The 12,361-nt window shown below is 42.7% G+C and overlaps 1 protein-coding gene across 1 annotated transcript; it reads left to right on the top strand.

The window, feature by feature from the left end:
- Window positions 1–2,780: 2,780 nt before the first annotated feature.
- On the top strand, window positions 2,781–5,460 carry LOC311229587 (caveolin-1-like; the record flags this gene model as incomplete). The annotated part of the gene is made up of 2 exons (XM_084315662.1): window positions 2,781–2,891; window positions 5,119–5,460. The coding sequence occupies 2 exons, from the start codon at window positions 2,781–2,783 to the stop codon at window positions 5,458–5,460; spliced, it is 453 nt and encodes a 150-aa protein (XP_084171788.1).
- Window positions 5,461–12,361: the final 6,901 nt, after the last annotated feature.

The raw sequence follows: 12,361 nt of genomic DNA, 5'->3' as shown, positions 1-12,361 counted from the left end.
ACCAAGCCCTGGGGGACACCCGTCCGCAGGGGGCGGGTGGCCGACAGGGTCCCTCTCCATGACACTTGGTAGGAGCGGTCATTGAGGTATGATGACAGCCATGTCAGCGCAGACCCCAGCCACTCCCATTCCTGCGAGGGCCGCGAGGAGTATCTGGTGGTTGACTGTGTCGAAGGCTGCAGATAGATCTAGGAGAATCAGGACAGAGGAGAGGCCTTTCGCTTTTGCTAAGTGAAGTGCCTCTGTGACCGCAATGAGGGCTGTCTCTGTGGAGTGACCAGTCCTGAAGCCTGACTGATTAGGGTCTAGGAGGTCATTCTGTAAGAGATAGGCAGTAAGTTGGTTGGATACAGCACGTTCAAGTGTTTTAGAAAGGAAGGAGAGAAGAGAGACAGGACGGTAGTTGCCTATGACGGTAGGGTTCAGGGATGGTTTTTTTATGAGGGGCGTGACTCTGGCTTGTTTTAGGGAGGTGGGGACCACCCCCGAGTTGAGTGAGGAGTTGATGGTTGCAGTTAGGAATGGGAGGATGTCTGGTGCTATGGTCTGGAGGAGTGGGGAGGGTAGCCGGTCCAGCTGGCATGTAGTCGGACGGTTCGACGTTACCAGTGTCAGGGTCTCGGCTTCTGTAATGGGAGAGAAAGATGACAGAGTGAAGGATGAGGTTCTCGATTCAGCATTTGGAATGGGTGGGGGTTGGGAGAAGGAGCTGCGGATGTTCTCCACTTTTTCCTCAAAGAAGATCGCAAAGTCTTCGGCAGAGAAAGATGAGGGAGGGGGGGGTGGGGGGGGGAGTGAGGAGGGAGGACATGGTAGCATGCAGTTTGCGAAGATTCTTGTCAGAGGCCTCGATCCTATGGTGAAAGAAAGAAGCTTTGGCATTAGTAATGGTTTTGGAGAATGTTAACAAGAGGTTGTGATATGTGTCGATGTCAGCAGTGAGGCGTGACTTTCTATACTTCCTTTCAGCTGCTCTCAGGACCTGTCTTTGTTCTCTCACTGGATCTGTCAGCCATGGACTGGGTGGGGAACGGCGGGCAGGTTTCTCAACGAGGGGACAGAGCTTGTCGAAGGAGGTTGCAAGGGCTGAGAGGAGGGTGGAGGTTGCCATCTCTGTGGAGAGAGCAGAGAAGGTGTCACTCAAACATTTCTGTGCAGGCATGTCCTTTCCTTGCAAATCAGTCCAGTGTCATATTAGTATAGGAGCTTTGAACTGGTGTTGTTAAAACCTTTGTTCTTAATTGAAAAAATAAAGTAGGCCTATGAAATGAAATAGAAACTGTCATGCATTAAAGCATAAATGTTGTTCTGCTTATTTTAAAAGTTAAAAAGAAATCTTTTAGTTTTGCTGCGATTGTGTGCACCTGCTTATGTGTTCTTATAATAGTTATTCATATATATAGGGATGATACTGCATCAGGCACTATTTGTTGTTGCTGTTGCCTGCCCACACTGCCCACACAGCCTGCACAGCCTGCTCTGTTACCACTAGTGCACTTGTTTCAGAAGCAATCTTGTTGTGGAACCAGGCCTGGAAGTGACGAGTTACTCATGAAAAACTTTCCAACCTGCACCTACTTGACAAACGTTTTTCTTGCATCACAGGGAAGAGGTGTAGACGAAGCCTCATGTCATTAATCCACATGGTGGCGCTATTCACAAATATCACATAATAGAGACATGACCCCCCCCCCCCCATGTTGACAGCTCAGAAGTTATAGAGGGGGAACCTCTTCAGTGATTGAGTGTAACAGGACATGGTTAAATGAACAGGTCCAGACCATTAAAGCAAGACGTGTTTCAACCTCTACACAGTATAAATGGATTCTGTGCACTTACTGTACATTAACCTCTTCCATAATGCAGTACGATACCTTCATGGTGTAAATAAAAGACTACAATATATTTCTGAGACAGATAATGTCATCACAGTTTATACAGACATTACTACCACACTACTAAATGATTAACTGAATAGCTAACTGAATAAATAAATACACATGCATACATAAATAAGTATATAAATAAAGGGCCAATGAATGATTGAAATATATTTTTCATTACCTGAAAACAAAGACAATGGATGCCTGAAAAGCAGAAGGTGTAACGTGGAGGCTCCCAAATTGTGTTGATGTTAGGAAACACTTCTGTTTAACACGACGAAACTAGGTCTGTCTTATACGGTACCACTAGTGTTTTCCTAGATAGTTGTGCTATGATACAAGCCTCGTCAAAGACAGTTCTCAGTTGCCACACATGGATTTCAATCTGATGTCAGTCTATACTGAAACAGTAAAGTAATAATCACTGTACACTGTAGTGACTTGTTAGTGCAGTAGTGTGAAATGCAACACAGATCTGCCCCCCCCCCTTTAAGAAGTGCTTATGGTCCCCATGCGAGTTATGGCGTGTGTACAAATAATCATGTGCACACAGCACACATACATGTGTATGTGAGTGCTTGTGCATGGTGTGTGCACGCGTCTATGAGTGTGCATAGTATATGTGTGTTTGTATGCGTTTGTGCATCCATGGTTGGTGTTACGTCCAAGTGTGCTTTGCATTGGACAGAGTATGGTCGTCATAAGTGGCAGCTGCATGCTGGCATTCCTGGAATGACACAACGGTGACTGGTGCTTCAGTTGCCTTGGCCAAGGCCACTCCTAACATCCAACACTGTCACTCTGACCGCGGTGACTGCAGGCCTCCAGTACCGCAGTCCAGCCGACGACCTTCTCCTTCTCCTCCTCCTCCTTCTCTTCCAGTCTGAGATTAGGACCATGGCTGACTTCGACTACAGCGACGAGCAAAGTATCAGGCGGGACAGCTGCACCAAGGAGATAGACCTCATCAACAGGGACCCCAAGGAAATCAATTACGATGTGGTCAAGGTACGTACGGTCCTGTACAGTGGTGCAGTGCAAAGTGATGGAGCTCTGCTGGTGTGCTGATAGACATCCATCCATGCACAGAGCAAGGCTGTTACAGTTAACTGAATCTAACACGGAAACTAGGAGTGAAAAAAGGATTTAGTTCATGTTTTAGTTGTTTACTCGTTGTAGATTTGGTCAGATTTGGAGGCATTGGTGCATCATTGAGACTGGGATGTGTACATGACTGTGAATCAATAGAGAGGTCTCTCCTTCTGCTGGACCTCCATGGGAACCTATTTTTCAATGGCAAGAGACAAATCTTTTTTTGATCCTGTCTGGATTGTGCCATGAATTACACATGATGTTTGTCAATATACTGGTGTATGTATCTGTGTATCTAATGTTAGTGAGGGCATGTCTCCTTTGTACACTAACTGATTTTATTACCTTTTGTAATGTTTTATGTCAGCCCTTTAAGGGACGGGTGTTGCAAATTAGCTCTGGCTACAAACACTATGATAGAATAGAATAGAATAGAATAGAATAGAATAGAATAGAAATACTTTAATCATCCCGAGGGAAATCTGGCACTACAAATCGCTCACAGTAAACATTTAGGTAGACAAAACAAAGTCACAAATAAGAATAACAAAAAAATTGCCTAAGAATAAGAATAAAATAAGCCTAAGAATAAAATAATAATAATAAAATACGGTCCGGGATTCACAGGGATTAGATCTCGAGGGGGGTATCAATCGAACAGTGACAATCTTAGCTTTCAAGCAATGTATTGGTTCATTCATTGGCATAAAAGCATTGGATCGCCTTAAAACGAGACCAAAATGCAAATGTGCAAATTGCAAAACGGGTCCTATAAGACCCGGTGACAGTTAAGTATTGACAAACGTCATATGTGTTCATTCATGGCACAATTATTTGTCTCTCACCAGTCACCATTGACTACTGTACATATTCTTGTTTCCAAAATAGGGTCCCATAGTGGTTAGCGGAAGGGGAGGGTCTTCACCACCTCTATTGCATTCACAAAGTGCTGTGTTTGTATTACATAATACCTATTCTGAACTTATAAAAAATTTCCCTTGACAAATAGCCCCCCATATTGACCAATTTTCTTTTTATAATACAGGAACTAATAAAAACTTAACTAAAATTAAACATTGTTAAACTATAAAAAGTTAACTAAAACTAGCAAACCCACTCTGGAAACTAACTGAAACTAAACAAAATATTTAAATGAAATAAAAAATAAAAACAAATTCAAAATACAAAATGATAATAACCCTGGAACAGAAGCATGTTGTTAGAAGCAGCATCAATAGGAGACACATTAATCAGGCCTAGGTAGCATGCTGCTTATAATTATATAATTCCTGATATAGTCATTAGTATGGTATCACTATGTCTGCTAGAGATATTCCTGGTGCTATGAGGGTGTGGCATTAAATTGAAGAAAGTCTTTGCTGCACACTATATGCATTGAAGATATATCTCTGGTTGTCATTCATTTGATATTATCTCTTTTTCTCTTTTTAGTTTACACATGAATGTAATGTTTCAAATTGTTTAACTTAGTAATTTGTAAATGATTTTGCTGAATTGTAGACAGTTGGACTAGTTTGCTAAAGGTTTGCTAAACGTTTGCATGATTCTTTTCCAAGCTGAAATGAATGAACTGTCCTGATTTTGCATCTTTGACACGTGGCTCTGGATATTCTCTGAGGCTGTCTGCTAACCTATTTCAATGGACATTGTACTGCATGGTTCATCTCCCAAATACACGTCCTGAGATTTACAAAAATGAACCTGAAACGACAGCATGATATCCTATAAGCCCTGGGACTTCTCAGTAGCTGATGCTTGCATTTCATTGCACAAGTACAATAACATTAACCCTTTCACTACCACACTACAGAAGGTTAATCTTTCACTACCACACTACATACGGTTAAGGGTTAACCTTCTGTAGTGTGTTTGTGAAAGGGTTAACCTTCTGTGGTAGTGAAAGGGTTAACCGTATGCAGTGTGGTAGTGAAAGGGTTAATATTATGTAGTGTGGTAGTGAAAGAGTTAACACTTTGTCATGTGGCAGTGAAAGGGTTAACCTTCTGTATTGTCGCAGTGAAATGGTTAACCTTTTGGTAGTGTGGTAGTGAAAGAAGGGGAAAGACGTTTCAACCGTGTATTTGTGTGAAAACCTAAAAGTAAACCGGTCTCTCTGCTCCAGGTTGAATTCGACGACGTGATCGCAGAGCCTGAGGGGACGCACAGCTCGGATCGGGTATGGAAAGCCAGCTATGCCACCTTCACCGTGTCCAAGTACTGGTGCTACCGCGCCCTGTCCGCCGTCCTGGGGGTTCCCGTGGCACTGATGTGGGGCTTCATGTTCGCCTTCCTGTCTTTCTGCCACATCTGGGCCGTGGTGCCCTGCATCAAGAGCTGCCTGATCGAGTCCCAGTGTCTGAGCCGCGTCTACTCTCTGGCCGTGCACACCTTCTGTGACCCCCTCTTCGAGGCCCTTGGGAAGATATTCAGCAGTGTCAGAGTGGTCTTACACAAGGAGGTGTGAGTCGACTGCACAGCTGTGTCTCATATACTCTTCTACCCTGAGCACGAAGACCCCGAGTCTGGACCTCTTTCTGACACTAACGAGTCCCGATCCATGGAAAACCAAAATGGCTAACAAACAGAAATTACATTTTGTTGTTGTGACTTTTGCTTGTTCCTCTGTTATTTTGGGATTTACAGTCGTAGGTTATCCTGTGGTCTGGACTTGAACGCTACCAAATGAAGGGGGAGGGCTTATGATGCTATTGAATGCTAATTCCTACTGCTCCAAGCACGTAAACATATTGGGTTTAATGGCGTTTATTTCGTGCTATAGGTATTGGAAATTGTTCTCTTTTTACACTACACTACTGTAGCTATTCTTGGTTCTCTAATAAACAATCTACTTACAGTATTTACCATATATACTGTATAACATGCTATTTATCTTTATTTTGGGGGGAGAGAGGGGTTGAACTAATTTTCACTATTCAATATGAAAATACAGATGTTGCCAGGTGTTACAGTAATGGTTAAGTTCAGAATTTCGGACCCCTTGCCCTATTCCCTACTTACCGATGATGTTGTTGATCGGCCCTTTCTGAGCACAACCCATGCTGTTCTTCCTAATGGATACCTGCATCTCTGGCTAGTTAGCCACAAAGCCAATGCAAAGTCAATAGGGCCACGTTCCAGTCTGGACAAGCCCTGAAATAAACGTAATAAACCTACTCTGGGTGCATTATTCATTTCTTGTGCAGACAGTGAGGCTGGGGGTCCAAAACTCTGCAGCATTTGTCACAGTATTGTTCTATTTTTCACATAATGTGCATAATGGTTGTGTGTGTGTGTGCATGTGTACACGTGGTGCATAATGGTGGTGTGTATGTGTGTATGCATGTGTACACGTGGTGCATAATGGTGGTGTGTGTGTGTGTGCATGTGTACACGTGGTGCATAATGGTGGTGTGTATGTGTGTATGCATGTGTACACGTGGTGCATAATGGTGGTGTGTGTGTGTGCATGTGTACACGTGGTGCATAATGGTGGTGTGTGTGTGTGTGTGCATGTGTACACGTGGTGCATAATGGTGGTGTGTATGTGTGTATGCATGTGTACACGTGGTGCATAATGGTGGTGTGTGTGTGTGTGCATGTGTACACAAGTGTGTGGGTACTCACTCATGCATGATCTTCCTTTTCTCTTTACTCTCCAAATCTATGTTGATTCATTCTCAAGTGCAGGAGGCTTAGTGAGTTTGATTTAGGAGGGAAATGTTCTCTTACCGAGGAAAGAGTGAGACAAAGAGAGAGAGAGAGAGAGAGAGAGAGAGAGAGAGAGAGAGAGATATGGAAACAATGAGATAATTTTTATTGTGCCAAATCTGAGATATTAATAACCCAAGTGGGAAAAGATACGTTTGACACCTCCAAGGTAACAAATCAAAAATAATAAAAAAAAGTGTAGGAAAGATATAGGAGTTCCACTAATCTGTCGCCTCAAGACAGGAAGCGTGGTGTCTCTCTGGAACATGTCAGCGCAGAGACTGAGAGGTATAGCAGGGAAGAGATCACTGGAGTACGATGACAGTTTATACCTTAGTATTATTTATAGATAACATTTCCTGGGAGATGTATACATTCACCAACTCTATCCCCTGTCTCTATGAATGAGAATGTACCAGTTTGTGTGGGTGGAGGATCCTGCCGTCTTTGATTCACTTGCCGGCCGTGTGCCCAGGCAGTTGGAACTTTAAATCGGTAGGGGGTGCGGCCTTTGAGATTTTTTATTTAAATTTTCTTTTGCGCAGTGGAGAAAAACAGAGTCGGGACACATTTCCTTTAGTCTAGCCTGTACCCCCCAGACATGTTGCTGGCCCCGTCAAAACAGTATCCTATCAGCCTCTCCATGGGCAGGTCGAGGCGTAAAATAATGTCTTTTATACACAAAAACAGCGTCTCGGCTGTTGTGTCTGGGCCGGGCATTGTAAAAACCCCAAAAGAAGTTCTGAGCTTCCAAGTTGTCATCGGCGAACTGTATATTACACGATAATTGTTCTTTTCCAGTGACATCAGTGGTTCCGTCAACGCTCAAGCCAAAGAATGGGCTTTTGGATGCTTTGCATCTAATTTGTCGCTGAATATCATGGGCAAACAGCTGTAAGATTTCGTTTTGGATGTTGTTGGACATCCAGTTGTCTCTCTTTTGGAGCCAATTCTTCAACTCGGGATCAGCCTCGGTGCGCACTCTTTCCATCATCAGTTGCCATAACACCCCATCCCTATTTGCATCACCCCTCAGTGGAAGCCCCTGGCGCCCGAGGGGGGTATAGGGGAACAGACTCAGTTTGGCTGCCTAAGGTTAAATTCATGATATACCATAGATTGCCAGTGCTATTTGTCTATGGAGAAAGTCCCCTTCTTTGCAGGGCTATAACTTTTTAAATTCTATTGCTACATTGCCATTATTAGGGCCCATTCAAAGTCCTATATGTATTGTTCATTGTGTAGCAACGTTAAACTTTTTCATTCACATATTCATAGTAAAGTATGGTCTAATCATGTATAAGTATGTTTTCATCTCTTTCTGCAGCTTTCTCCAGAACGTGATATATAGCCCCAAATGCATTATATTGATGATGAAATACAGTTTGATGGCAATCAGCGCGATATAAAAAATTCCAACTAGACGTACTTCTAGAAGTTACTACACGTCATCTGATGTTGACCGGATGGGCGAGGGGGCGTTTATAATTCTGTGGGCAGCGTTATACCAATCATCTAATGTGGGTCAAATGTTGATAATAGCAGTTAGTATCGAAGACGGTAACGTTACACGCTGAAACTCACCCCAGTCTCCGCGCGCCATTGGGCGATCATCGTAGAGTAGAAATCTTATCATTATGGGATATATTTTTACCCGGTCCATCTCCAGCTTGTATAATGGTATATACGTCCAAATCATGTTGTTTATCGAGTTATTGCCAATCGATCACCGTGTAGCGTGACGAGCCAGAGTCCCATGACCTATAGCGAGCGCCCGGAAGTACTACGGACGTCTAGGACAACCTCTATGCCACATCCTGTTTGGCGATTGCACCGATCGGCCACCAGATGGCGCTCCTGAACCGCCAGAGAGCTCAGTGGGTCCTGCTGGTGGATCTCAGGCCAGCGGAGGGGACATATGAATCCGATCGCAGATTTTTAAAATATTGATATAAGGACGACGTAACGCATCCTCCGGCAACTTTAGCATGGCCAGCAAAGACGTCTAAAGACGGTTCCCGGCAGTCAAAGTGTTAACTCTTCCATACCTGATGCTGAGGCTGAACCTGTCGTCTCTGTCTCTCTCTGACGTTTATCAGATTTAGTGGGACTGTCACTGGGACGGGCGGGACGTTTAAAAAATAAATCTTATATTTTTCTTTTCTGCGAGTGAGACATTCTGTGCTAGCAAAGTCTGACTACTAGCTAAAATCGACTGACTGCGCAAGCACTGTATCACAGTAGCTCAGTGGTTCGTGGCGCGTGGGAAGGGCGGGAGACGGGAGGTGAATACAGTTGTTTCACACCTGTCATTAAATCAGTCTGTCACAGTCTGTCATCACTCGAAAATCTACTCTGCTGCAATCTTGTCGGTTTTACACGTATGATTGTGTACGTACAGTAGTGTAATGAATGAATGAAAACTTTATTTAACAGATTGGAGAATGGCTACAATACAGTACGGCTCAATACACACAATATTAAAATGGTGAAGTGCTTTGAGCAGGATAAACTTATAATATACAGTGTTACAGTTATACAGTTACAGTATATAATATACAAATATATAAATACTGTCATAAAAAAAAATTACATAAAAAAAAGATATTAAAAAAAAAAATTTGCACCCCCCTTCCAACGTGCCTGCGTGTGTCCATGGTGATTTTGTTTGGATAAATGGTTCAGATTAGAATATATCATCCACCAAGTGTTCACTGTAGTATCCCTATTAGCAGTTAACTAATATTGGCCTCATAGTTACATTACGGTACATACTTTATACAGGACATTTATAAGCCTAATTAGAGTCAAATGTGTTTCATGCACAGTTAGGACAGCCCAATCCCGACCAATCTTTCGCCGTCGACTGAAGACACTTCTTCAATCAATATCTGAAATGAAAGAAAATTAAAAAATAAATAACCTTCTTACTGTCATGCACTCTTCCTAATATACTAACATACACTCTCAACACTGTAGCACTCAAGTCTGAACACTTTGATGAACATTGTTACTTACAGTAGCTGATAGCGTTGTACCCTTCCTACTGACTTGTCGTACAAAACTTGTAAGTCGCTTTAGATAAAAGCGTCAGCTAAATGACATGTTATCTGCCCTCCACGCATATAGAAACATGATCCCTCTGATGCACATTTTCCACACGTTAAATTCTTTTTTTGATCCACTTTTTCTCCCCATTTTCGTATTATCCAATTCTCCCCTCCCCTGTCTGGAACGTTGCTAGACTATGCCTCCCACTGGTCGGCTGTAGTGAGGATAGAAGCCTTGCATCACGTGTCCCCTCCGGTACACAAGGAGGCAGCCTGTCGCATATTTTCACCGCAGCAGCTCGAACTCTCAGTGGCGAGGAGTAACGCGTGGGAGGCTCACGCTGCCCCCGCTACTTCCTGTTTCCGTCGCACCGCCGTCACCCGACCGACCTGTACGAGTCGCTGTCCACAACGTCCAATCCCCACCCACCAGCTTTCCCACCCTCTAACACTTGCCAATTGTGTTAGTATGAACGACCGGCCAAACCGGTAGCAACGGCGAGAGCTGGGCTCGAACCAAGCGTCTCCTGCGTTAGTGGCGAGCGCCTTGCCCACTGCGCCAATCAGCCGCCTCCACACGTTAAATTCAACCAATGCTTCATCTACTGTAGGCCTATAGCAGGGGCGGATTTAGGATTGTAGGAGATCCGGGGCTTAGCCCAGATAGTTTTTTTTTTACTTCGACACCACAACCTTTAACTTATATCACCACCTTAAAGCGGACAAAAGGCACTAGAGAACACTTAAATTCACACCCTTTAATTAATGAAGCTATTGCACTCCATTTGAATCGATGTGGCTTGGTGTCTGTCATTTTGGAAATGACACCAGACCACCCTGAAACTACACTCATATTCACGACGGTATAAAACGGAAATGTATGGATGGAAAAATGATCTGTTTTTTGCATCTTGACCGGAAGAAACTCAATGACAATCGACTATATTATTAGATCCATAGCTATAATATATAATATAGCTTTAGGCCTGCAAACACAGCCACGTATCCCCATGTTAAAAGGCGCTGGCCTTTCAACAGTAACAGTAAACAGCGCCATCTGGCGCTGAAAGTGTTAATATGCGTCTTTGTTTACGGTTTGATTATCACTGATACAAAGTAAAATAGTGCAGTGCAATAAAATAGTTAGTAAAATAGAATAAAATAATGCAATAGTGCATTGCAATAAAATAGTTATCATCGTATTTTTTCGGGAGGCCGGTAAGGAGTGCATTACAGTAGTCGAGTCGGCTTGAGATAAAGGCATGGATCTGGTTTTCAGCTTCCTTTTAATTTATAAATGGCCGTACTTTAGCTATGTTTCTAAGGTGGAAGAATTATGTTTTTGTCAACTTGTTGATTGTGATTTAAAGCTTAGGTCTGAGTCTACCATAACACCAAGACTTAACTCACTCAAATACAGTTAGCAGCTGGATAGACTACAGATGGAAATGATCTTCTGCTAAATCTGGTGCAAACATATTTTCATGTAACAATGATTAATTGTCCACAAAAAAAATTATCTTTTCTTTTTTTTTCTTTTTGGAAAATAGAGTCGGGGCTTTTCAGAAAACATTCGGGGCTTGAGCCCAAGTAGCCACCCCCTAGCCCCGCCCCTGGCCTATAGCCCCAGACACTGCAGGCGAGGAGGCAGAGCAGACACGCTGTTCACTGCAATACAGAGTTGGCCACTAGGAGGAACCATGACCCTATAGGTTGATTCAAACTAGACAAACACAGAGTACACTTTGTATAATAATGACACAGATTGTCAGCAAACTCGGGATATCCATGTATATTCGTATGGACAAGATTCAACCCCCCCCCCCCTTGAACATTTTAAACAGACACTAATAGTATGTCTATATAGATTTATCAATATATATATTGTATTATGGTGTGAGTGGCACACACATTGGAATTATTTACAAAGTGAATCTTTATAGTTATGTCCTGATCATATCTCATGACCACTATACTGTATGTATTGTAACAGACAATTAATATTAAAGGAGCAGTTCACTCAAAATACTAAAATATTATCAATTGAATTTGTTGTTGCAGGGGAAATATTTGTATCAAGCCTGGGAGTGATAATTATTTGAATTACCTGAATAAATATCATAAGTGAAAATCATGTAGAATGGAAAAGATTCTTTATTGCAAACATGTAACAAATAATAATTAATAACAAACACACACAAAAAAGGATAACCAATAAAATGGACAGTAATGGACTGTTTGCGGACGACTCAGCCCTGCTGGTCTCTGACAAGAACAAGTTACAGGTTGAAAAAACCCTCAGCTCGGAACTAGGCAGAATCTGCATATGGCTCGCTGATAACAAACTATCATTACACATGGGCAAAACAGAGTCCATTCTCTTCGGTTCAAATAACAAACTCAGCAAGACCGACGGCTTCTCAGTTACAGTGGGTGACAATATTGTCACAAGGAAAGATGAAATTACCTACCTGGGTTCCATCCTAGAGGCTAATCTCTCCTGTGACAAAATGGCATCCAATGTAATAAAAAAAGTCAACCAACGAACTCGATTCTTGTACCGGATCTCCTCTCTGGTAAACAAGAATACCCTGAAGACTCTGGCAG

The sequence above is a fragment of the Notolepis coatsorum genome (assembly GCF_963971535.1).
Source record: "Notolepis coatsorum genome assembly, chromosome: 6".
Taxonomy (NCBI): Eukaryota; Metazoa; Chordata; class Actinopteri; order Aulopiformes; family Paralepididae; genus Notolepis; species Notolepis coatsorum.
This window is presented reverse-complemented; position numbering and strand designations above follow the sequence as displayed.